Consider the following 26,777-nt stretch of genomic DNA (forward strand, 5'->3'; position numbering starts at 1 on the left):
CTGTCCCTACTTTTCTTTAAATAAATAAATACTTACAATAGAAGTGTATGGGGCCAATTTTTGGAGGGTATAGTATATTTTACAAAAACACTTTAATTCTTCTAATAAGACTTGAATATTATTTTAACTGTAAAGTTGTTTAAATCAAAGTTTTTACGGACATTTTAGGGTTTACAGTGTTTTATAAAATTTGATATAACTTTACACAGAAAAGGATAGTAAGCAATTTTGTCACACTAAAATCAAGTTAACGCATATTGTTTACATGGAAACGCATATTGTTTACATCCTGTGGCTTTATTTTTGAAACAGTGAGTATTTTAATGTTAATGGATTGGCCCCATTCACTTCCAATGTAAGTGCCTCAGTAGCTATGTTTCTATCCAAGCGAATGTAATTTATGAAAAACCATAATATTGCAAAAACAATGTGCAAATAAAGCCGTGTTACCATCCCATGTGTTCAAAAGAACAAAACTGTCACATTACAGAGAAATTGTTGCCACTCTGACTCTTTTATTAATAAAATAAAATTATCGTGGTTTAGAGCACAGACAAAACACTGTAAAGAACTTTGTCTCATGTCACGGCACACAGTTCTGGGAGCACTATGTGTGTGCATTCCTTCCTTATGTCTTAGTTGTGCGGATCTATGATATATTTTTCAAAAGTGTCAATAAACCTGCTCTTCAGCACAGTTCAAGTTTGTATTCTACTTATTTGCTCTGCAAACTCTTTGCAGGCTTTGTAGTTTCTAGACACCAATATTGCAGGATGACCAGAGCAGCATTTCAGAAGCGATGATTGGTCCGCTGGTTAGTCCAGTTATGATCGAGTTATTCAGTCAGATAACTTTTATCATGAGCATCTTGTAGCCCTAATAAATTCAATTGGAGTTTATTCGGGAAATGTGTTTCCATCATAGTTAATGCACATTTCTTCTTATTGAATAAAAAATGTATCCAGCTTAAGTGAGCGTATACATTTTTTATATGCATTTTGCATATGCCATTGATTGAGCTTAACTTATTAATAACACTGGAATATTCCTTTAATACCCTATAGCAAAGAGATTCTTTAGTTAGGAGAACATTTCTGTCCCCTAAGATGATTTTAAAGAAACTATATTTTTTTAAATAACAACTCTACTTTAAAAGTATATACGTTGTATTATAATAGCTTCTGTTGTGTGTGTGTGTGTGTCTCTTTAATTGCTATTCCCTACTTTTTAAGTGTGTTGAAATGTTACATTTGCCAGAATGTCTCTATTTTGGGCTTGTACCCTTACAACACTTTTTAACTTCCCTTCTACAATAAATGTATATAAAAGCAATAAAATTGGGGAAATTAGACTTTGCTTAGGCTTTTAACACCACTATACAGACATCTACCACTAGTTTGCAAAACCATGCAGTTCATTAACTACAACCTCTCAATAAGCACTTTTTATTTCCTCAGGCTCTTCGTCACATTTTCTTGTCAACTATGAGTCGTGCAATATACCCTGTGCATGGTGCTCATTTCTTCTGTAAAAGGGCCACATTCCTGCCTCATTCCTTACAAATTACTGGAGTAGAAAAACTCGACAGTGCAGTCCTGGAATGTACCTTAAAGCATTCAAGAAGGTGGCATTCTACTACATACCTAAAGGACACACATTTTTGCCTATGTCCAATGGACATCTCTAAAGGCATGCTTTTTTTTTTTAACCCAAATACAGTAAATTCTCTTAAAAGGTTAAATGTCTCTTTAAAGGTCATCCAGCAACCACTTACTTTCTACAGCTTGTGCAGAGAACGAAGAGGGTGATGCTGAGAATGAAGAGGATGAGCACGGAGACAAATGCAGCCTCTGGTTGCACCTCCGCCACCCAGCCCACCAGGTCTCTGCTGATTGGTGCCATGATTCTGGTCCTACTGGTAGACAGTTAGAAAATGTGTGTCTAGAGGATCTGTAGCTTTTAAAAATGACTGTGACAACACAACTTGGGAGCTCAAGGCCACTATAGCAATCAAATTTCAATGCATTATTTCATGCAGAGGTATAAATATTTCACTTATGAAGGGCACAATAGAGATTAGCTTTATTTGTCATTTAGGCTTACCTTTTAATCATTATTAAATGACTAATATCTGAAAAGGTTGGTGTTGATGTGCAGAACATCTAGCTTTAAATTCAGATGGGTTTTAAACTTTTATATGATCCTACCCACAGTGATGAGACATTTCAACAATTGCCCATAGAATAGATTGCAAGGTACTGAATAGACATTACACAGACATGTTTCTCAAACTTAGGAACAAATAGAATAGATGCAAGATGCTGAATTTAACAGTGAAAATTAGCAAAAGTTTGCTTTATTAAGCTAAAGAGCAAAAAGAAAAAACAGCCCAAACATGATATTTGCCACACCAATAGACCACTGTCACACTTTAACAGGACATTTCCCTTACCTTCTGTATAATGTGTATCTTCTTAAAAACAGGGTTGTCACAGTCAAAATGCATGTTACACAATTTTCAATGTCTTTTTTGTGCTTAAGTCAAAGAAAAGGCAAAACCAATAAAGTCGCTAGTAAAACAAATTACTTTTCTATTAGAAACAGATAGAATTTCGTCTCAAAGATCACTCACATATTTAAAATGGAATTCAAACACTCTAAAAACATACCTGACCCCCTGGAATAGACTCTGTTGCTAAAGGACAGTATTTGTTTAAATGGCTCTCAGCTGTATTACCATGAGACCTTTTATAGTTAGTTTTGCCTATCTAATAAAGCACATACCACAGAGAGGAAAATGTCATATAATGTTTCCATTGGCATCACTAGGGAATGGTTCTGATGTTGAAAGTTGCTGAAATGAATCCCTTTTGAAGAAATAAAACACTCCACAACAAATTGAAGCACCTATACTCGAGATGTCACAATGTTCCACTTTTGATAAATCAGATAAGGTCTCTTGTTTATCTCAAGAAGGGCATTTAAACACAAGAGTGAAACCAACTGTTTAGTTGCTAGATACCACAATTGCATTCCATTATTTACTGTAAGTATAAAGTTTTAGCAGGGACTTTTTTTGCAATTAATCACAAGCCAGAATAACAACATTTAACGACCCAGTAAACTATATTTGCTGCGACATTTGGTATAATGACAGCACTGTCTACTATTCCCACAGTATTTCACAACAGTATAATAGCTGTTTTCTTGAGACAGAATAGCCAAAAAATATAAATCATCACACATACAGTATAATTCCTCAGTTAAGTTTGGACAATAGCTAAAAACCTTTATTGAAATATGCTGAAGATTTAGCAGTACAGTTTAGAGTCATTAAAGATTTTGAAACCTCACCTCATAACCAAAATGACAACTGAAACAGATCCATCTGCTCTTATTCATTTATGAACATTAAAACTGCACCTCTCCCAGTTTCACTGTTCATTTATTGTGCACACTGAACAATGCAAATATTCAAGACTAATGAAACTCTCTTAAAGAGACAGACAATAAAAAATAAATAGATAGGAGCTACATAATGATAATTAAATGTATTTCATCTGGTAACATCTGATGAATGTCAATAGTCAAATATCAATCTGATTGTGTCATTATGTTAAGCCAATGAACGTACATTTTAAGAGTCACATTCAGTTTTTACAGTGCAGGTGGATTGCAAAATAAATAAAATAAAATAAAATAAATCGCTCAATTTATCTGAATCCACCTTCAATTATTAAAAAAAAGAAAATAATTGAATTTCCGAATTTCCATAGCACATGAAGCAACTAAAATTATATGAGCATAAAGATTGTGGGGGGAAATGACAAGTACCTGTGTAAATAATAATTCAATGGCTTCTTTCAGTGAACTCTTCTTTAAAGTGTTCAGAAGCAGTCTCAGTCCCTCTGCTTTCCTCTGCTCTTGTAACCTACATGTTGGTCCAGACAAAACCAGTGACTCGTCGGCAAGCTTACTCCAGTGTGACACTCACTCTACTAGTCAAGCTGTTACCTTTTTGACAGAAGAATATAGTTTGACAAGTCTTGTTTCCTCATTCCTTCACCCTTCATCACTCACTCACCACTCAGACAGTCTGCCAATCAATCTTTCCATTTTTGGATGTGTTTACAGATATCTAATTACAGAATATTTGGATGATTTCTAAATCTACATAGAAGCTTTATGTCTGCACATGCACTAGGCTCTTAAAAATAAAGGTTCCAATTAGAACCAAAAAGGGTTAAACAGCCTAATGCCATATGAGCACCTTTTTAATTTCCACAAGAACTCTTTATTCTCTAGTTCTGTAGAACATCATCTATGTACTGGAGCTTCAAAGAACCCAGAAACCAATAAGATGACCTGAAGAGCCAGTAATGTAACATCAAGAACCAAATTGCCCCTTGAGAAAATTAAATATGATCAGTAAAGAATATTACCGTATAGGGACTGTCATCAGATTGTTATCTTGAAAAGTCTTACCATTCCAGATACGCATGTAACTACTCCTCTTTCGGATGTACAGAGAGTCTGAAAAACCTGGAAGTGTCGCCACAGCTCACCTAACCTGCTTATAATTACTGATTAGTATCTGTAGATCTGTTGTTACAATGGTTAATACAACTAAAAAAGAAATTTGCATTTATGCAAAGTAGGGTATTTTAAATCTAACCTTTATGTATACAGTCTTCCTGTGTTTTAATGCTTTTCTGATATGATAAACTATGTATTTTTTATATTGTAGGGGAATGCAGCTTGACCCATTAGAGAGACCAGTATGAATAACTGAAGACCAGGAGTCAAAGTTTGAGTGAGTTTATTGAAGACAAAGTTCTCCACATTTCCAAAGGTGAAAGAGAGAAAAAGAAAATGAGTTGAGGATCTAACCTTGAACTAGCTTAGACTACTAAAACAACAGTAAATATAGGCATATGCAAATGAATTGACATCATATCATACAAGTTCAGACTTCTGATATGTGAACTGTACTGTAGATAATTCTAGTAACATCCAAACATGGTGTTCTGTTCAACCACGTGTATTTAATCATTTAAAAGATTATATTTTTAAACATTTAAGTTGGTCAGACGGTCAGAGGTAAATCATGAATCAAGAGGCTAGTTTCCTTTTCCTGATATTTTGCACACCAACACCATTTTGCACAAGTTATGTGGCTTGTTAGGCTGGTGAGTAACCCCAAGGTTGTAGGATCACAACCCAAAAGGTTGATTTATGAGGTTCCACCATTGTATCCTTGAGCAAGGCACCTAACCCATTGCTCCAAGGGGGTTGTTCAACTGTAGTGAAAATGTACTGCTGGTTTGGATAAGACAGTCTTCTAAAAGCAGAATAACATAACACAAGTCAGGATTTCATGAAAAACCAGCATGGCATGTTTTGCTCGCTATATATTTGAGAACAGATCCTCATTTACCAGTAGCCCAATCTGTCAAAATATGCCTTTAATATTGAAGTAAAGCATTATGGGATGTGGAAAAACACATCACTGAAAGGCACCTACAAAGGTAAAATGCAGTTACAACGGCAACACTGAAATTGAGCTAAATGGCTTCAAAGGGCTTTTCCCCCCATGTTTTTCTCCAACATAATCACACTGAAAATCGCCATACTGCTTCAGAATGTTCATGGACCCTGAAATCAACCCCATTCTGCTGAGTCACTGACAAGAGCCATCCCACATCAGATATTTTTGCATCAATTCAAATGTGTTCACTTTTCCCTCTGGCGCTACTAGCAGCCTCAGAGACACGGGTACGGGTACAGGTCCCGTGGAAACCATAAAGTAATCAAGTTTAAATAAATAACGGTAAGTGCGATTCGGAGGTTGTATTTTCGCTCTAAAATAGCTTCTTTTTGCTCTATTTTTGACTCCACTGATGGTTAGGTTTAGGGTTGGGATCTACGTTAGGACATAAGGGTTAATAAAAAATGCATTCCTGTTCACTATTTTACATCATTTACAATTTACATCATGTCAAAATGCATTTAGTTACTTCTTAGAAAAGAAAACTATATGTACCAATAATGTTTAATTAAAATTGTATAATATTTCACAGTTTAAAGATAGAAATGCACTAAAATAGCACCAATTCATGTAACATTAAACATTTTCCAAGTCAAAGTGGGAGGTTGACTAAATGAAAGAACTAATCCGCATGTTGAGTATTCATCGCAATGGGCATTAAATCTCTTAAACCCTCATCCTCTACAATATTAATTGTGGCAATTAACTGTGTGTAACATTGTTGCTGGCAATGACAATGACGTGTGATGAACCCAAGTGCAGTTTTATTAACAATCGTGAAATCCAAAACCCGTAACTCCAAATGTGAACAAAATACAAAAACATGAACTTGACGTAACTTGAATTGAGCAGACTGAAGCTTGGCTGTGACATGGCATGGAGCAGTCTCAGTCGTGGCTGTGACTTGGCATGGAGTAGACTGAGTCGTGGCTGTGATATGGCATGGAGTAGACTGAGTCGTAGCTCTGACATGGCATGGAGCAGGCTCAGGCGCGGCTGTGAGATGGCATGGAGCAGACTCAGGCGCGGCTGTGACATGGCATGGAGCAGGCTGGGGCATTACTGTGACATGGCATGGAGCAGGCTGAGGCATTGCTGTGACATGGCATGGAGCAGGCTGAGGCATTGCTGTGACTTGGCATGGAGCAGGCTGAGGCCTTGCTGTGACATGGCATGGAGCAGGCTGAGGCATTGCTGTGACTTGGCATGGAGCAGGCTGAGGCCTTGCTGTGACATGGCATGGAGCAGGCTCAGGATCCGGGGCAAAAGATGGCACAAGCTCAGCAACCATGACAAGGAACTCTGGCTTGGCGGCCATGACGTGGGACTCTGGCTTGGCGGCCATGACATGGGACTCTGGCTTGGCGGCCATGACATGGGACTCTGGCTTGGCGGCCATGATGTGGTACTCTGCCTTGGCGGCCATGACCTGGGACTCTGGTTTGGCATCCACCTCCCCCACAGTGAACGATGAACCACATATTAGTAAGGTAAGGTCAATATACTGAGCCAGGCTTTGGGTACTCTGACCACCTAGCATCAGGGAAGAGATTGGCTCATTCAGTCCAAAGTGAAGACAGTCCTTGAGGGCAATCTCATTAAAATCGACAAGGTAGCAAAGGCTATAAAACTCCGTGACATAATCCTCCAGGGGACGATTCTCCTGGCGTAAACGAAGAAGCTGGATTGCTGGGTTCATTTTGGTCAGTCAGGTATTCTGTAACATTGTTGCTGGCAATGACAATGACGATGACGTGTGATGAACCCAAGTGCAGTTTTATTAACAATCGTGAAATCCAAAACCAATAACTCCAAACGTGAACAAAATACAAAAACATGACCTTGACATAACTTGACTAAACTTGACATGACATGACCAATCCGACAATGTTAATTCACAATACCTGACACTGTGCTATAGCAATCGTAAATCCAAATTCACATGATTTGCATGGTTTTGAACTCATGAAACACATGAAAAACACTGCAGAGAATGTCTTGCTTTGCTCTGAGTGCTGGCAATGTGCAGTTAAATAATACTTCATCCGAAAGCGTCACAGTAAAGAAAAATGTACACGTTAAACAATTAAAATCAGTCACATGCGTTAACTCATTCATTTCGATTAATTTCGTTAATGTTGATTTTGGCACCACCCTGTGGACATTTCACCAACAACATTTCCTGCTTCGGCCACTGGGGGCAGTGGTTTGAATTTCGGTTAGCACAGACCAATTTCAGCAGCAGAACTTTTGACCTCCTGTTGCTAAATTCACAGTGTAATATGTCTGGTTTTCTGGATCTGAGCATTGTTAAGGTCAAGCCCCTCTGTCAAGGGACAGATCCTAGTCTAAGAGACCCAATATTGACAAAATATGAAGTTACTGTGTTTTGCTTTTGCACATATAACTTGCCCCTTTAACCTGATCTGGGATCAGTTGTGTATTTTCTATTATTGTCTTTTGGATTCAATAAACAGCTGATCTTGGACCAGGATGAAAGAGCATTTTCTTCCCAGGGTGCCTAGTCTGCTAATTCTGGACATGCACATGCAATGTCCCATATTTTTTTGCATATTACAGTAACCTGACAACCACCTAGCAGAAGTGCTTGCATCCAGCTCAGACTCTTTTGTTGTGCTGCTATTATATTTCATCCCTGCATGCCGTCAATGTCACTGACCAGTGCAAGAGACTCCGCTGCAGTTCTGAGCTGGAATGTTAAAGGGCAACACACCTCCAATAATCACAGTTCTTACCAGAGATCAAAGCTGTTTGTCATGTGCACCTTTTACATACGGATGGTGAATGAGTTTGCTTGCAGGGCATGTCTGCTGGATGCAACCCAGACAGGAGCAAGTCAGCTGCTCCCACAAATTCCCTGAGGAAAAATGTATCTTGCTCACTCTGTCTTTCTCTCTCTCTCACTCTATTAACCAGCCTTTTTGCTGTTAGAGATGCACTGATAAGCTGATAGCTGAAGTGGAATACTTTTACACAGGCAAAACAGATGCTGTACAGGTATTAGAAGTAGAACACACACACAGGAGCATAAGCGATTAATCAAAAAGATGCCAGCTCATTTTAGCCTGGCAGAGCAGGAGCTGGAGTGGAGAAAGACAGGCAAGGCGGCAGAGCTGGGTCTCTCCATCAGCACAGAAAATGGACCACTGAAGATGTGCGACATTGCAAGGACGCAGAGAGGTTGGTAATCAGCCTTAGTGCCATACAATGAAGGAAACTATAAATAGAGCATTAATTCCAAATTAAACTGTAATTCTGTTTATAATGATGAACATTGGCTCATGTTTGTACTTTGCTTACGCAGGATCCACAATATACTGCGTGTAACTTTCAATGACACACATGCATCTTAAAATGCAGGAGACAGGCATGTGATCAAGTTAGGCACATATTAGTGTATGCATTTAAGATGTATATTCTGTTCCTTATGTTCCATTAAGGTCTTTTTAGCCTGAATATACGCTGTGTGTGAATAGATTGTAAATTGATGCTTAATTCCGATATCTCTTTATGGTATGTTCAAATGGTGACATAGTAAGCATGGTGTGTGAGTGTGTGTGTGTGTGTGTGTGTGTGTGTGTGTGTGTGTGTGTGTGTGTGTGTGTGAGACGAGACTAGCTACACATGTGTTAAAAGTGTTTATTCTTAAAGGCAGTATGTGCCATTTTTAAAGTGGGACCATCTGTTTGTACAACCAATCGAAGACGGGCGGAGTGTTCGGGAAACCTGTTTGACAACAGTCATTATTTCTGCAAGAAATTACAAACTCTACCTTTAAAGGTCTCTCTTCGTCAGAATCACATGGTAGATGGTCTTTTATGTAACATGCCCCAATGACAAGCATGTCTGCTTTCATATCTAAGTGCAACAACATATTAATGCATGTAAATGTAGCAGTTTTGACACTTCACCTCTCAGTTTAACTGTACTGGATTCTGTGTTGCTATTGAGTGTTAAACTCACCTCAGGAGATCACTGTTACCATGTAGTCTTCAGTTAGGCGCTGAATTTGTTGTTCTACATAGCAACAGCAAAACAAATAATGCCTTTGCAGTTGTGTACAGGCCTTAGGCTGTCTCAAAACTGGCATGAGACAGGCCTCATGTTCATGTTTATATCTGCCTTTTGGCCTTGAGGTTGGGCTTATAAATCTTTCATTGTATGGGTGGTCAAACTTAAACGGGTCATGACATGAGGAATCAAATTTTGCTTGATCTTTTGACACTTAAGAGGAGAGTAATATAAAAACATATTGTAAGTTTCAGATCTCAAAACTTCTTCCTCACTGCAAAAAGAGCATTTGTTGAAACCAGTCTGCCAAAACGACTCATTCTCTACTTCCTCCACATTGCGATGTCATACTCTGGTATAAATTTGCATCTGACCACCTCCAAAACAACACATCAACACCTACATTACCTTATCACTTCCATAGCCCACTCAGTAGTATTGAGCAGTGAGATGGCAAAGAGAGAGCAGGTCAGTCAAGAGCAGAGAGCCAATCATAACAGTGGGCGCTTACTGTCAAGTGTTAAAGGAGAAGCAGCACCAAAACAGAGTGTTTCTGACAGAGGGTCAGAATGATCATGGAAAATGATCGTTTGACAAATATATGTCCGTTTTTGTGTGCAATTTTTTATTTTTTTTTACCAATATTATAAGTGAACTCTGAGGAACATTTTAAATTAATAAAAAAATGGCATGTCATGACTCCTTTAAAGTGATGTGTATAATTTCTGCCACTAGCTTCACCAAATGAAATTACAAAAATAATGGCTTTCAAATAGGTTTCCTAAACACTCCCCCTGTCTAACATTGGTTAGAAAAAAATCCCCGCCCCAAATTCTGCCATTGTTTGAGCTGCTAAGTCAGGCTGGTAGGTATGCTCTAACAAACAATGCAATGTTTTGATAGCGTCACAGAGTGCCCTTACCTTTAACATTGGGTTAACGTTTTTTGCGAACCTTTTAAACCCTGGTAAACATCTTTTTTAGGGCCACTTTTAACATAAAACTGATGCATAAAAAGTCACACAAAAAGGTTTGAATCAGCATGCTTGTTTCAGAATTTAAAGAAAACAATCTACAAGATGACTCATTATGACAATAATTTATCAATTTTGGTATAATGTTGTAAATAATCCCTTATCCTGCTTTTCTGCTCTTCAAACCAATTTTGAAGGTTTCCTATGTTTCAAGGGAAAATTTAAAGAATAAAGTACAAGAAATATAAGTAGAATTCTTAAAATATCAAAAAATTTAAAGCTGTTTTGCATCAGCATTCATATTCATAGACAAAAGTAACTTTCTGCATGATACTAGTGCTTGACTATTTGATTACTAAGTAACTAATTAGGTAAGTTTGCAAAGTATCTGTCTCTTTTTAGATCCCAGTTCTGACGTGAATCCTACAGCCTCTGAGCATAAGAGAAAAGCATGTGCTCCATTGTACATCAAATCAGCACAGATTAATATCAACAAAAGAAATGAACATATGGCAGGTCTGAAATTATTATTATTTATAATAATTTGCAGTTGATCCTTCCTCAAACCCTTCCAGTCTTCTACACTGCTGCCATGGACACAATGTCAATAAAGATTCAATTCCAGTTATCTATTCATAAGCTTTTTTTCCACACTGCTCTTTTAAATTATATATTCCAGCATGAATGAATTTATCATTTTGTACACTGCACACATACATTTCTGATTGACTCTTTTGTAACTTAGAGTCAAATGCAGTAAAGGTGGAAGAGAGGCTGCGGTTGGCCCGAGAACGAAGAGAGGCATACCAAAAACAGCTGGGTATTCATCTTACTGTGAATATACAGTGTGGTCGAAATGTCTGAGACCACTAGTGAAAATGCTTCTATTTTTAATTTTTCTAATTTCGTACAAAACTTATATTTACTATATACTGTCAGCATAACAATTAGAGTGAAAATCCTAATCGAAAAATTTACATGAATTTCAGAATTTCTGCTAATCCATGTTTCCCAGCATGGGAATCTGACATGTTGTACAGTGTTAACATGTTCAGTGTCACACACTTGCTTACATTTGATTAGTGGCCTAGAAAAAAATATTAAATATGTATCACATCATTACTTTTCATTGTTTTCAGTTTTTCACATTTCTAAAACTTTTAAATAAAAAATAAAAATAAATAAATTCCAGATTTTCAATGTCGTCTCAGATTTTTGGATTCCACTGTATAACATCTATATCAACTGAAGAATTAAGGTTTATTACTGTTAAGTTTTATATTGCACTGTGATATGTTTGAAAGCTTTATAGTTGTCTAAGATGTATCTGAACTTTAGCGTTGCGTGAACGCGGATGGTTGGCAAGAGAGGAACGGGCCAAGCAGTTCTATGAGAAACGCTTGGAAGAGCGGCGCAAGAAGTTGGATGAGCAGCGACTAAGAGAGGAGATGAGGAGGATGGCTGTCAAGGAGAAATGTAGACAGAGGCTCAAAGAAGAAAAAGTGAGTTTTCAAATTACATAAATGGTGACTGATATTTGGTGAGACAGATTCTGTTTGTAGAGGTTATATATATATATATATATATATATGTTTATGTGAAATCAATTATGTAAATACTGCAGCACTGATTGAAGCAAAATCGTTCGAAATTTTACCTGAAATGCTATGCATGATTCTGCCATAATGATTAAAAACATATGTATATGTATATGATAAGTCATTCCTTATTATTCTATTTTCCATATTTTGGATTAACAGTTAAGGCATCAAAACTATGAAATAGCACAAATGAAAGTATATGAATTAAGTAAAAGATTTTCAAAATCAAAGCTATCTTATACTTTATGTTCTACAAAGTAGCCACCCTTTTCATTAGGTGCCATAATGTTTTATTACGGAAGCCCTGAACCGCAAGGTGAAAATAAAAATCCACTAGGTCTTCTAAAACATGAATTTCCACAATTAAATGAATACACCTCACATATATATACATGTTTCATATGGGAGTTATTTCTGATTGTTTGATGACCTTCACCACTGGGAATATCGATGCTGCTATTGCTATTGCACTTTTTTAAATTGTTGGCCTACGTAAACATGCTCTAGATGCATGTCTTTGACCGTTGCGAAGCCTCTCATTGTGTTTTCAGTGTTAGGTGCTGTGTTGAACTCTTGATTGATTTGACAATGAACGCCGTATGAAACATATGTAACCTGAGCTTCATTTAATTGTGGGATTTCACATATTAGAAGACTGTCTAATATTATTTGTTTTTTTCTTGATTAAGATTTGCTAAACATTCTTGTTATTGTATTATACTATAACTATAAATCTATAAATCAACAGATAAAGTACCACAGACATTCTGTCACATTGTAAGCATACGATTTTATACTTACTGATAGTGGCACCTGGTGGCTGAGGTTGGAACCACATGCTAATTGTTAGCTAGCAAGAAAAAAAAAATTCTCATGTATTGCCTTTTGAGGTGAAAAATATTTTTCAAAGAGAAAACATTTTTTCAGAGAGATAAAAAAAATAAAAATCTCAGCTGGAATTTTTTATTATTAAAGGTGCAGTATATAACAATTTTCATGCCCTTTTTTTGCCAATATGTGAACGGCTTGTAATGCAACTTAAAAAATGAGCCCTTCCTGGACTTCCTAGTTTGCCTATTAAAGCCTGTAGACTGATTTTCACGCGAAGGGAGCGGGTTGCTTTTGCCGGGAAAATCCAAAGGATGTGACGTTTATTCACGCTCCCGAGAGCCTTGCCTGAGTAATCACTGCTCTTCCACTATTCAACAGCAACAACAAACTGCAACACTAGGTAACGTTATCTTAGAGATGGAATCCAGCAAACGTACGGCTCCCAGCACAACATCGACTCCTACACAAACTCAGAGGAAGCCAAAAAAAATAATTATCTACTGAATCCCATCTGGCTAAGCGGGAACATGATCGTGGTCGAGCGAAAACTAGAGTGAACATCGGCAGGGCATTTGATTACTAGAGGGACCTATGTTCGGTTTTGGGGATCAAAACAGACCCTGAATTGGCGCTCTTCTTATTGGACAGGTAAGCTTACATAACTGCAAAGCATGTGAAATATAGTGCCAAAAGGACTGATCTGTGTAATTTTAGCTAAACTACAATAACAGATGAAATGAATGCTAGACAATATTCAAGATAATGCAAAAAGACCCATTCATTAGTGTAACGTAACTTGGTTATACAGAAAATATATACATTCTATTATTATAAAACAATAGCGCATCGATATATCAAAATGACAGTTGTGATGGAATCACATCAATACTGAATTGCGTCTACGTATTTATAATGTACAGTCTATTTTATAAACAGCTACTGTCATCATCCACCAAATTTAGCTAACAGCTATTAATAAAGCTAGCTAGCTAGCTAACGCCGACATGGGCTATTGTATAAATGCAGTCAATGTATCATGCAAAGAAAAGTGATTACTTCAAACTACAGTCTCGCATAGTCAGACCGATATCCACACTTTGTTTTAGCCCTGTTCCAGCACTGGAGATTCAAATATAATATATAGTCTCAAAGTTTGTAGTAAAACAATCATAACTGTGTATTTTTAATTATGCATCTGTCAGCATGATGCCAGTGAATCACGTTGTCTCTTTGTACGTTACATCATTGTTTTGGTCGATGCTTGCTCGCGTCCCTATGGAGTATGCGCACAAGCATGAGCAACCGGTAGCTGCCTACAGTTCACATTAGCCTTTAGATCAAAAGATTTTTAAGATCATGAGAAACTTTAAGTGAAGTGTGTCCAAACTTTTGAATGTTAGTGTATATAGAGTAGAATTACAGAAACAGTGCTTTCTTTCCATGTTGCAGGAGCGTTATGAGGTATGTGATGCGAAAGACGATGGAGAAAAGTCAGAAAGCCAAACAGAAACTTGGCCACTGCTCTCTCCAGGTCACCAACAACACTGGGAGCAAATCAAATGGTGAATTTCCAAATACATGCCTCAAAACGTAATAACTGGCATACTAAAACTCAATTATAGGCTCATCGCACATATTTTTCCAACTTTCTTCCTGTTCTCACCACTTGTTTGTCTTTTCTCTAGCTCAACGCCACTCTCTTAGCCAATGGGAGATTGAACTCATAATTCGACTTCAGACTCCCACCGTCTCCTATCTAGCCAGGAGTAGGAGCTCTGTGTTTCTGTCCCGAGTCACAGGTACCACTTTAGGGAAAACTAAACAAAAATAACAAAATCTCCCTGTTCATTTAGATATTAAGAGGAAACTAGCAGCAATTGGATGTAATGAATCTCAGCTTCCTATTATTTTTTCTTTTACTCACGCTCTTATTTCTTTGTACTCATTCACCCCCTCTAATTTTCTTCACTTTAAAAAAATCAACCCCATACATCTTCAGTTGTTCATGTTTGTCATCGTTCAGCCTCATGCCATTCTATGAACTCTAGCAACACACAAAAGCCCCAGATCTATTGTGGGAAAGCAGTAAATAACCTTGCCAGCTCAGGTACAAAAGCCACAATCTGCAAAACTACCAATAGAGATCTGGTGAGAGTTCACATTAAGTTTTGACCACTTGTTCTTTTAATACAAACCCAATTCTGGGACAGTATAAAAAATGCTAATAAAAACTAAAAGGAGTGATTTGTAAATTATATTCACCCTTTGCTATATTGAAAGCACTACAACTAAACATTATATTTATGAATTTCATTGTTTATTTTTATTTTTTTTAATGTACAGTAATTTCAAATCAGATGATTGCAACACACTCCAAAAACGTTGGGACAGTCGAGAGTTTATCACTGTGAAACATCACCATTTCTTCTAGTAACACTTATTTAGCATTTAGGCACTGAAGACACAAGTTGGTAAAGTTTAGAAAGTGGAATGTTCCCCCATTCATCCATTTTGCAGGTCTTCAGCTGCACAATTGTATGGGATCTTCGTTGCCGTATTGTGCACTTCATAATGCACCACACATTCGCAATTGGAGATGGTCAGGACAGCAGGAAAGCCAATCTAGCACCCGAACTCTCAGCTTATTTGGCCAGTATGTGGTTTGAAGTTGTCCTGCTGAAAATTCCAGGACATCCCTGGAAAAGACGGTGCTGGATGGCAGTATATGCTGCTCCAAAATTTGTACATATCTGTCTGCATTAATGGTGCCCTCACAGATGTGCGAGTTACCCATGCCATGGGCACTGACACACCCCTGGCCCATATGGACACTGGCTTTTGGAACTGACGCTGATAACAGCTTGTATGGTCCATTTCCTCTTTGGCCCAGAGAACACGATGGCTGTGTTTTTCAAAAACGATTTGAAATGTGGACTCATCAGACCAAAAAACACGGTTCCACTGTTCTACTTTCCATCTAAGATGAGACAGAGACCAGAGAAGTCGGCAGCGCTTCTGGACAGTGTTGATGTAGTGCTTCTGTTTTGCATAGTAAAGTATTAACTTACATCTGTGGATGCAGCGGCAAATAGTGTTGACTAACAAAGGTTTACTAAAGTAATCCCAAGCCCATGTTCATGATATCCATTACAGATGAATGCCATTTTTTAAGACAGTGACATCTGATGGATCAGAGATCATGTGCGTTCAGACATGGTTTTTGTCTTGCCCTTTACCCACCAAGATTTGACCATATTCCTTGAATCTTTTAACTATATTGTTCACTGTAGAGGGTGAAATGCCCAAAATCATTCCAATTTGACTTTGGGGAACACTGTTCTCAAAGTGCTGGATTATTTGCTGAAGCATCTGTTGGCAAATTGACAAGTCTCGCATGATCCCTGCACTTGAAGGACTAGGCTGTTTTTGGAGGCTCCTTATATACTGACACGATTGCCTCAACTGTTTAACATCTCCTGTTTCACATTGCCTTGTTATTTTAACTCGTTAAATTGTTATTAGTCTTAAATTGCCGCTGTCTCAATTTTTTGGAGGGTGTTGCAATCATCTGATTTGAGATTACTGTACAAAAAAAAGAAAAAAAAAAAAAAGAAAAAAAAGAAATTCATAAGGTAAAAACATCATATAATGTGTAGTTGTAGTGCTTTCAATATAGCAAAGGGTGAATATAATTTAAAAATCACTCCTTTTTGTTTTATTAGCATTTTTCATACTGTCCCAACTTTTTTGGAATTGGGGTTGTATAATGAAGGTTATAATTCATTTCTAAATTCTAGTTTGCTGCATGAAATACTGCACTACTCTGTTGCATGTAAACATGTTTTTCAAAAGAGATTTTGATGTGCAATGTTATACTGGGTTACAGGTGGCAACAAGGGATGTTGAGGAAAAAGATTTGAAGATACACCTTCAATCATCAACTGGAATCAAGCCCAAAGTGGACACAAACCCACAGGGAAATGCAGTACCCCCACCATTAGGGTAGTTAAAAAATAAATAAATAAATAAAAATAAAAAGAATCGTTAGGGATTAAAACTGAAAGTAGTTCACTATTTCTTGCATATAAAATAACACTGTTGGTCTTTCAACCTGTTCTCTCCATGTACATATCTCCCATTTCCAAGGCTGCAGAACAGACATGTCAGACATAAAACACTTAAACTAGATGGTTTGCCTCCACTCCCAGAAGAGGAGGATCTGGAGCCAGAGCATGAACTCTCCTCTGGCTCTCTAAAACCAGACGAAACAACTCCACAATGTCTGCACAGAGATGTTAAACAGGATGGGCAACTTCAGTTGAATTTACCAACAAATGGACCTCTGAACCCACCACCCTGCTCTCAGATTCCTAATGGTTAGTAGAGATTTTTTATCATTTCAATAGGTTCTATAGACAAATCTGATCAAAAGGATAGTTATTTACATTTAGCAGACTTTTTCATGTTGCACACAGCACACGGAAGTAACGTGTGAGCAGCGCTGAAGCAGCACGCCAGGATAACTGAAACAGCAAACAATGCTTGTGTTTTTACACCGGCAGCGTTTCTACTGTAGAAACTGCTGCACTCTATACAGAAAATAAAGTTATAAAATTGTTGTCAGGAGTGAGCTATTGATGAGTATTACAAACTTACTGTTCATGAAATCTTATTTACATGATGCTGGTGTAACCTAATGTAGTCTTGTAGAATTCTTTCATGTAATGACAGCCAACACAATAAGCTCTGCTCCTTTTGAACATCATCACAGTTTTACTGACCACACGGGCTGTTAGCACTCGGCTGTGTATATAGATGTTGCTGTTAAGACTCAAAAATGAACATTCTCTCATCATTTATTCACTCCTTATATCGTGCCATCCCAGATGTGTATGACTTTCTTTCTTCTGAAAAACACAAATGAAGATTTTTAGGAAAATACCTCAGCTCTGTAAGTCCATACATTGCAAGTGAATGGTTGTCAGAACTTTGAAGGTCCAAATATCATATAAAGGAAGCATAAAAGTAATTCACACGACTCAGTAGTTAAATCTATATCTTTAGAAGCAATATGATAGGTGTGGGTGAGAAACAGATTAATATCTGAGTCCTTTTTTACTATAATTTCTCTTCTCTGCCCAGTAGGAGGTGATATGCACAAATAATGTGAATCACCAAAAACAAGAAGAATGTGATAGTGAAAGTGTAGATTGACCGTAAAAAGGACTTAAATATTTATCTGATTCTCACCCAAACCTTATCATATCACTTCTGAAGATTTGTATTTAACCACTGGAGTCATATAGATTACTTTTATGCTGCATTTATATGCTTTTTGGAACTTCAAAGTTCTGGCCACCATTCACTTGCATTGTATGGACCTAAAGAGCTGAGTTATTTTTCTAAAAATCTTTGTGTTCAGCAGAAGAAAGTCTTACACATCTGGGATGGCATGAGAGTGAGTACATTTTCATTTTTGGGTGAACTATCCCTTTAAAAGATTTTTCAATTATATTAAGAACTATAATGATATACTTTAATTTAGAACCATATCAATTTTAAGCACACTTGTATGCTTAATTCATTTTGTTTTTTGTTTAAGGTTATTTACTCCTACTCCATTTAACACTTAAAAAGGTGCTATATAGCTACAAGCCTAAGACCCCTAATTTATTTGACCCTATATAGCACTTTTCTTATGAGTGGTACTGTGAATATTTTGGTGGAATATGTCTCTTTCCTATTTTTTACTCTCAGGACCGAAACGCAATGGTGATGAAGCCCAGGTCAGACCTGCTGCTTGGACCACAGGCCCTGAGGAGGTCATTCGCCTGCTGGCAGAGAAAAGGAGACAAGCCAGGATCCAGAGAGAGAAGGAGGATGAGGAATGCAGACAAGAGACAGAGCAGGTAGAGAGAGAAAGAGATAGACTTTTGTGTTCTTATCTTTTCATAGTCATGAAAGTTATCTTTTCACTGATGCATGCACTGACAGTATAATGTCCTATTGTGTCAATTGATCATATAACTATTTTTAAACTCGTAAAAAAAGAAATACAAATCAGATTGAGTTTGACCTTTACATGTTGTAAATTTGCTTTATATTATGTTGTCAACAAAAAATCAACTTTTTGGCTGTAACAGTTGTTTAACTTCACTTTTTGCAAGTAATTGAAGGTCATTTGAGGGGAGTTAAATTGGTTGAAATCACACAGTAGCTTGTTTCAGCTCACAAAAAGGATGTAAACTTTTGACATTGTGACTGTGGCTTAGATGGCTCAAGTGGTCTTGTGTGGTTTATCTCTGCAGAAGAAGCAGGGAGGATCTGGCTTGTCAGAGAGCTGAGGAACGAGCCAAACAAGAAGCAAAGGCCCTCAGACTGCAGGAGGATATGAGGAAGAGGGAAGATGAAGAGCGACTGCAGGCTGAGGAAGTGTATACTCGCAGACAGATAGAGGAAAACAGGCTTCATCAACAGGTGTTTAAATACAGACGTTTATAAGCTCTCTTATAAGATTTCTTACCATTAGCATACACATACACAATATCATATTATCATATAAGATGGATCGTGGTTGTACAGTACAAAAAATTCAAATTTCTGTCCTATAATATCTTTTCAGAGAGAGTCTCACCAGAGGGTAATGGCAGAACAGCAGAGACTGGAAAGAGAGAGACACTTCCAGATAGAAGAGACTGAGCGCCAAGAGAGAAAAAAGGTACAAGAAACAGACTCAGAAAGTTGCTCCTGTTCAGCCTTACTTTTCAAGGATTCAAAGAAATAGTAGAACTGACCATGGAAAATTAACCAATAGAAGCTTGATGAGTAAATATTACAATGTCTAATGTGCTTTAAACATTTCCCAATCAGCGTCTGGACGAAATCATGAAAAGAACACGAAAGACAGACTCAGAAGAGAAGGTAAGACTATTTCTAAAATGCTCCATGTTGCTGCCCCATCCAGAGGCCCTGAAGGAGAGCTAATTTTCTATGCATTGCAGAAACTTGTATCAGTGAAGCGCAACTTTCCTTGTGAGAACGAAAAGCCTATAATCAGGATACCGAATCCGGGAAAAACCCCAAAGCTGGAACTGAGGGACGAGGAGGATATGCTTCCTGAGGTGGCCTTCAAGGAACGTCGATCTTTCCGCACTCTCTCTGGCCTGGAAGAGATACAGGCCCATCAGCAAACAGGTATGTAAATAAATTCATCTTAAAGGAATATTACTGGTTCAATTCAGGTTAAGCTCCATCGACAGCGTTTGTGGCATAATGCGGATTACTAAAAAAAATTATCATTTTGATTTGTCCCTCCTTTTCTTTACGGGGGAGAATATGGTGGAGGATGTTGTAACTGCCCCCCCCCCCCGGGAGTTCGGGGCCCCTCCACTGCTGCGGGAACTGGGGCATAAGCCCCGGTAAGCCCGCACGTTAATATGGCCCTGGGCGCACAGCAACCCTGACATTATCCTGTAGGATATCCTGATAAATTTGGGAATTCATTTATCCCTCGATGATGGCAAGTGGTCCATGCCCTGAAGCAGCAAAGCAGCCCCAAATCATGATGCTCCCTTCACCGTAGGGATGGTGTTTTCACGTTGGTATGCAGTGCCTTTTTTTGCCATAAGTAGTGCTGCATGTTCTTTCCAAACAATTCAATCTTAGTTTCATCAGTCCACAAAACATTTTCCCAGTAGCGTTGTGGATCGTCAAGGTGGTCTTTGGCAAACTTCAGGTGCACAGCAATGATTTTGTTGGAAAGCAGCGATGGTTCCTTCGTGGTGTCCTGCCATGGACACCATGCCTGTTTAATGTTTTCCGTATATTAGTAAACTTATGAACAGAGATCTTAACCTTCTCCAATGATTCCTTGAAATATTTAGCTGTCACTCTAGGGTTCTATTTGTTTTACCTCATTGAGCAATCTGAGGTGTGCCCTTTGAGCCATCCTGGCTGGAAGGCCACTTCTAGGGAGAGTAGCCACAGTACTAAATCATCTCCATTTATAGACAATTTGTCTAACTGTCAAACTAATAATTTGTGCGTTATTAGTTTAAACAGATTGCGTTGTTCATTATTGTAACTTAGATGAAGATCAAACCAGATTTTAAGACAAATTTATACATAAATGCAGTTAATTCCAAAGGGTTCCCATACTTTTTCTTGCCACTTGTGTTTTTATAAAGTAATAAGCTGCACATTTCTGCCTTTAAACCCTCCAAAAATGGACCCCATTCACTTACATAGTAAATGGTAACCTCAATTCACTGTAACCTCAATAAAGTCAAAATAATATTTTGTGGTAATTAACATGATGCCCCAAATGCTGTAGATTAAAGTTAACTTGTATTGAACCAAGAATATTCCTTTAAAGTGACTGAATAATTCATTCAAACTAGCCATTCAAACTGCCATTGAAATCTAACATAACTTAATGTAAAGTAAAACATCTGGTACAACTCAAGTAGTAAACTTAATTATTAAAAGATTAGTTTAAGTATAAGGTTGTTTTTATTTTGTTTTTGCAGATGGTAATTGCTTCTACCTAAACATAATTTAATGCTGTCTGAAGCAAAAACCATCTGTCCATATAGTGAGTTAATGTATGTAGTATACTGTTACATGAATACGTGCCACCTGTTTTATATTACAAATATCTAAATTAATCAATTTGATAATAACAAGTTGTTATACAGTTGATAAAATTAATTGTTAATGTTTTTTTTTTTTTCATGCTTTAGAGGTCATTTAAATCATGGTTCTGTCATATGATACCACAACTTTCGGGGCAACTTCAGCAAGCTTGTCTTTCTGAGAGAAAACAACATATGCACACAAATTCACAGATCACATTTCCTTACTTCAGTACCCAATTAAAACTTAATTACTGCTTGATTTGCTATGGTGACATATCACACAGTAGCTACTTTAGGTATGTGCTAAGAGTCACTTAAAAATAATGACTTATCGGTACATTACCCACCAGTTAAAACCTGAATATTTTAGTTTTAATTTAGTCATATTTTTTTTATTTTAATATATTTATGGTGTTATGAAGGTAAATGCTTTTTTCTTAAATCTAAGAGCAGTATTGATGTAATAGTCTACTATGGAGATAGTGCTGTACATAGTATGCTACGGCACATGTCATATGGATATATGATACAAGACAATTCACAAATGTGTATTTATTTATAGTCAGATAACTGTGCTGGTATTCATTAATTTAATTCACAATCTCTGTTTGCAATGTTGCTGTTTTGAATCATGAGGGTAAAAGATTATACATAAGTAATTTTCCATTTGTCCTCATTGCTGACCAGTGCTTTTGTGTCACAGTGCCAAAACAGGTGAGCTCATGAATTTCCAGTTTGTGTAGATGATTTTGCACTGCTGCTATATAGCTGTTCCAAATAAGAGCATTTTTCCCACCCCTTTTTCATAAATCAAAACCAATTATGATATGACTATGATGATTGATTACCTGCATTTGAGCATTCATACAGTATGCTGGTACCTGCAGATCTTGTGCAATGATAGAGGCTTATGCAAATAGGGTGTAAAGATGTACAATCTGATTAAATTTTTATTGGTGTAAGTAAAGAAGCTTCAAAAACCAAACTTGTTGTTGTGTATGTTTGGAAAATTCTGAATAGACCCATTCATACAGATTTGGCACAACACAAATGTATAAAAATATCCTCAGGGGAGGGAATTGAAAAATGGAACAGTCCTCGAAAAAAATACATAAAAAATGGTTGAGGAATTTTAACCAAAGGGCTGAATTTATAGCTGAGATTTTGCATTAGCTGAAACAAACTGGACAGAACTGAATGTTCTTGTAGCTTGTGAACATTGTCAATTTCTAGAGTTCTAGCCTTGTTATAAATAATTAATAGTTAAATATAATTTACAAGGGGTTTAAGCATCAACACATCTAAAGTGCTTAAACAGTAAGCTACAAGAGACCTCATCATACATTGTTACTGTTACAGCATAATTTTCTGTAAAGCTACTTTGAAATGTGTGCTGTGAAAAGGGCTATATATAAAAAAATCTATATTAACCTTTTATAAGTGATGATACTCAAGGGTACCATTTCTAACCTAGTCCTGAGACATTTTTATGCAAGCTTTCTTTAAATAATATTTACAGATTCATTTAATTATAATTTGTGACTCATGCAGTGTGAAATGTGACTCATTATGGTGTGAAATGGCTGGTGACAAACTTTACCTTGGTTACAAGAAATGAAAAGTCTTTTTAGCAGGAAATGGTTTCCCACGTTGATCATTAGTGTGACGTTCAGGAGCTGCAGAGCTCCTAACTGAACAAAGATAAAGCGTTTAGTACAATATACAAGAACTGAGTTAATGAATGAATTCAATTCAATTACATAAGTTAAACTTATTTTACATTTAAAATATTTCAATGTAAATAACAATGTCAGTACAGTAATTGAACTTCAAAGTCTAAAAAGGACTGGGATATCACCATATTCACACAGAGCACTCATGCTTTAGGAAGCAATAGCAAACAAATAAGTACTACTACTACTGATCATAATAATAAAATCAAAAGAGCATTGTGTAACTCCAGCATTAAAGGAATAGTTAACACAAAAATGAAAAGCCTGTCAACATTTACGCACCCTCGTGGCATTCCAAACCTTCATGCTGTTACTTTTCTTCTGTGAAACACTGAAGAAAAGTATTTTGAAGGATCGTTACACACCTCTTGTCATAAAACGATCAAGGGCTTTCAAGCTCCAAAAACTGACAAAATTAATAAAACTATGAAAGCATAATAAAAGTAGTTTATTTGACTCGTTTACTATATTATTAAAGCTGCACTATGTAAGATTTTTTGGTTCAAAATGAACAAATTGACATTATTGATTGATTACATCAACAATCAGTGTTCAGGGGCCTGGGTAGCTCAGTGGTAAAAGCTACCATCCCTGGAGTTCGCTAGTTCAAATCCCAGGGTGTGTTGAGTGACTCCAGCCAGGTCTCCTAAGCAACCAAATTGGCCCGGTTGCTAGGGAGGGTAGAGTCACGTGGGGTAACCTCCTCGTGGTCGCTATAATGTGGTTTCTTCTCGGTGGGGCACGTGGTGAGTTGCGCGTGGATGCCGTGAAGCCTCCACATGTGCTATGTCCCTGTGGCAATGCGATCAACAAGCCACGTGATAAGGTGTGGGTTGACGGTCTCAGACGCAGAGGCAGCTGGGATTCGTCCTCTGCCACCTGGATTGAGGCGAATCACTATGCGACCACGAGGACTTGTGCATTGGGAATTGGGCATTCCAAATTGGGCAAAAAAGGGGAAAAAATCCCCCCCCCCAAAAAAAACAACCAGTGTTCAAAGCAATGTCCCGATCTTATCCAAATTCACTACTGTAAGCCAATAAACATGATATGTATTTAGAGCTGTCAGGTTCGATTTGGCACGAAATCGCTGGCTTATGACGTTCATCCTTGCATCATTACTTCATGTTTTCACATACAGGAAAGAAGTGCTGGCTGTCTCATGTTCCAGCTGGAGAAACTTAACTACGCTGTTCAATTCAGTTCAGTAACACTCAAACAGTTCAGGACAGTATTGCTGCAGTCTGGATGGATGTTTATCTGTTATCCGTTTGGCAAAGTTGTTTACCTGCTTTAATGCTTGTCTAATGGGAGCCAGCTGGTAGGTAGCTGTCCAGTATGTAAACCTCACTCCCCTGGCCTCAAGAGGTGCCCTAGCAACTGACGCTAGAGGCTGTAGCCTTTATCCTCCTTGTTAGCATGCCCGCCCCAAAAGAACGTCGCAGGACATAACGAACGGGCTGGTCAATCTATTCCAGGACTCAGGCTTGGATGAATGGAGGACAACGTTGGTCGCTGTTTGCACAGATGGAGCTGCGATCAACGTCGGTATGTACAACGGCGTTCTACCAAATCTACAGAAAATGACCGCGATTGGGGATTCACTTGTGCATATTCTGTGCACTGCACACACACTTGAGAACTGCGCAAAATCAGCTGATCACATGGTTTCATATTGTGAGACATTTAATCACTCTGTTGTCAAGCTGCTGCAATTTTATTTACATAAAGTTGGAGCAAAAAAAGTTGAAGCACTAAAGATTTGTGATGAGAATGGCATCTCCTTTTTGAAATTAGGAAAGTTTCACAATATTAGATGGTCTGCATGGAGGCACGAGACACTGTTGAAAATATTTAGACTATTGCCAGCCATTCAAATGCAACTGGCTATGACAAATGACAGCGAATTGAAGCATATCTACACAGAGCGTTTTCAGTGTTTTCTGTCCAACATGCTTGACATTGGCAACATTTTGCAGTTGACATCTCAAAGGTTTCAGCAGGAAAAGCTGACCATAGGAGAATGTAAAGATGAACTCATGCAAGCCTGTGGACAGTTCACACTTTTGCTTGATGGTGAAGGCCAGCATAGAAAAAAAAATACCATTTCCAATGCTGATGCTGATGCTGATGCTGACAGGGACAGGGACAGGGACAGGGACAGGGACAGGGACAGGGACAGGGACAGGGACAAAATTCTGTTACTCAGAGTACTAATTGGAGACTTCATGGCTTGGTTTGTGCTCTGACATGCACTGTTAACTGTGGGACCTTATATAGACAGGTGTGTGCCTTTCCAAATCATGTCCAATCAACTGAATTTACCACAGGTGGACTCCAATCAATCTGTAGAAACATCTCAAGGATGATCAGTGGAAACAGGATGCACCTGAGCTCAATTTTGAATGTCATGGCAAAGGCTGTGAATACTTATGTACATGTGATTTTTTTCGTTTTTTATTTTTAATAAATTTGCAAAGATTTCAAACAAACTTCTTTCACGTTGTCATTATGGGATATTGTTTGTAGAATTTTGAGGAAAATAATTAATTTAATCCATTTTGGAATAAGGCTGTAACATAACAAAATGTGGAAAAAGTGAAGCGCTGTGAATACTTTCCAGATGCACTGTAATTCTTCTGTACATCCTGTACACAGGTGTGATAGTTTTTAAGCCCATATCACTAAATTCTGGTTTTATAACCTTCTAGTTATTTAGCGGAACCTTGTCACATTCGCCGGAAATGCAGCCGCTGCTTACTTCCGCTTTGCAAAAATAAGGTGGATATCTTTAATAGCGAGTTGGAGCTCACACCCCTTTTTGGAGCAATGCCTACAGCTATACCAGGGGTCGGCAACCTATGGCACGCGGAGGGGTAACACTGGCACACCAGCAATGGCGAGAAAGGAGTATACTATTTTATTTATATCAATTCGTACCTGCATTCCAATCTACATCTTGATGTAATCTTTTCTCATGATCACGCAGTGTGCTTTCATAAGCTGAATGGGAGACTAAACAAAAAGTTAAAATGGGGCGAGTCTGCAGTATACCCAACAGATTAGTGCAGCGCGTGCAAGCAATTCACGCATCACCAGCCGGCAGAGCTTCACTTCCGGTTAATCGCGCGAGTAAACGAGCCCGCTTTGCTGCGGTCAGGCTGCGCGGATAACAGCCTACATTCCGTGTTTCATTTGTTTCTTTTTGCTTTCAGAACAACACGTGATGTAATAAGGAAAACACCACTATTAATCCTTGAGATTTCCAACCCAGCATACAGGTACACCCTCCTTAAACCATGGACATTCAAAATTACATTAAACGATTAAAAGAGAAAACATAAACCTACATCGTGGAGTTCAAAAATCTGAGACTATTCAAAATCTAAATTAAACCTGGAAATAAAGTTTTAGGATTTTGCA

At 37.7% G+C, this 26,777-nt stretch overlaps 1 protein-coding gene across 1 annotated transcript; it reads left to right on the forward strand.

Annotated features, from left to right (window-relative positions):
* Window positions 1-1,776: 1,776 nt before the first annotated feature.
* On the forward strand, window positions 1,777-25,780 carry LOC127454981 (ensconsin-like). The gene is made up of 18 exons (XM_051722503.1): window positions 1,777-1,881; window positions 4,748-4,813; window positions 8,547-8,749; window positions 10,956-11,069; window positions 11,299-11,373; window positions 11,892-12,055; window positions 13,623-13,633; window positions 14,435-14,547; window positions 14,671-14,784; window positions 14,985-15,133; window positions 16,872-16,987; window positions 17,132-17,361; window positions 18,743-18,920; window positions 19,300-19,462; window positions 19,608-19,703; window positions 19,856-19,906; window positions 19,987-20,179; window positions 24,496-25,780. The coding sequence occupies exons 3-18, from the start codon at window positions 8,617-8,619 to the stop codon at window positions 24,537-24,539; spliced, it is 1,944 nt and encodes a 647-aa protein (XP_051578463.1). The 5' UTR covers window positions 1,777-1,881; window positions 4,748-4,813; window positions 8,547-8,616; the 3' UTR covers window positions 24,540-25,780.
* Window positions 25,781-26,777: the final 997 nt, after the last annotated feature.

This window comes from Myxocyprinus asiaticus, chromosome 17 (assembly GCF_019703515.2).
Source record: "Myxocyprinus asiaticus isolate MX2 ecotype Aquarium Trade chromosome 17, UBuf_Myxa_2, whole genome shotgun sequence".
In the NCBI taxonomy this organism is placed as follows: domain Eukaryota; kingdom Metazoa; phylum Chordata; class Actinopteri; order Cypriniformes; family Catostomidae; genus Myxocyprinus; species Myxocyprinus asiaticus.

Coding starts and splice junctions, on each gene's coding strand:
- LOC127454981 (XM_051722503.1), top strand. CDS start 8,617: ATGCCAGCTCATTTTAGCCTGGCAGAGCAGGAGCTGGAGTGGAGAAAG. Junction 17,362..18,742: donor CTGCTCTCAGATTCCTAATG/GTTAGTAGAGAT, acceptor TTTTACTCTCAG/GACCGAAACGCAATGGTGAT. Junction 19,463..19,607: donor AAAACAGGCTTCATCAACAG/GTGTTTAAATAC, acceptor ATATCTTTTCAG/AGAGAGTCTCACCAGAGGGT.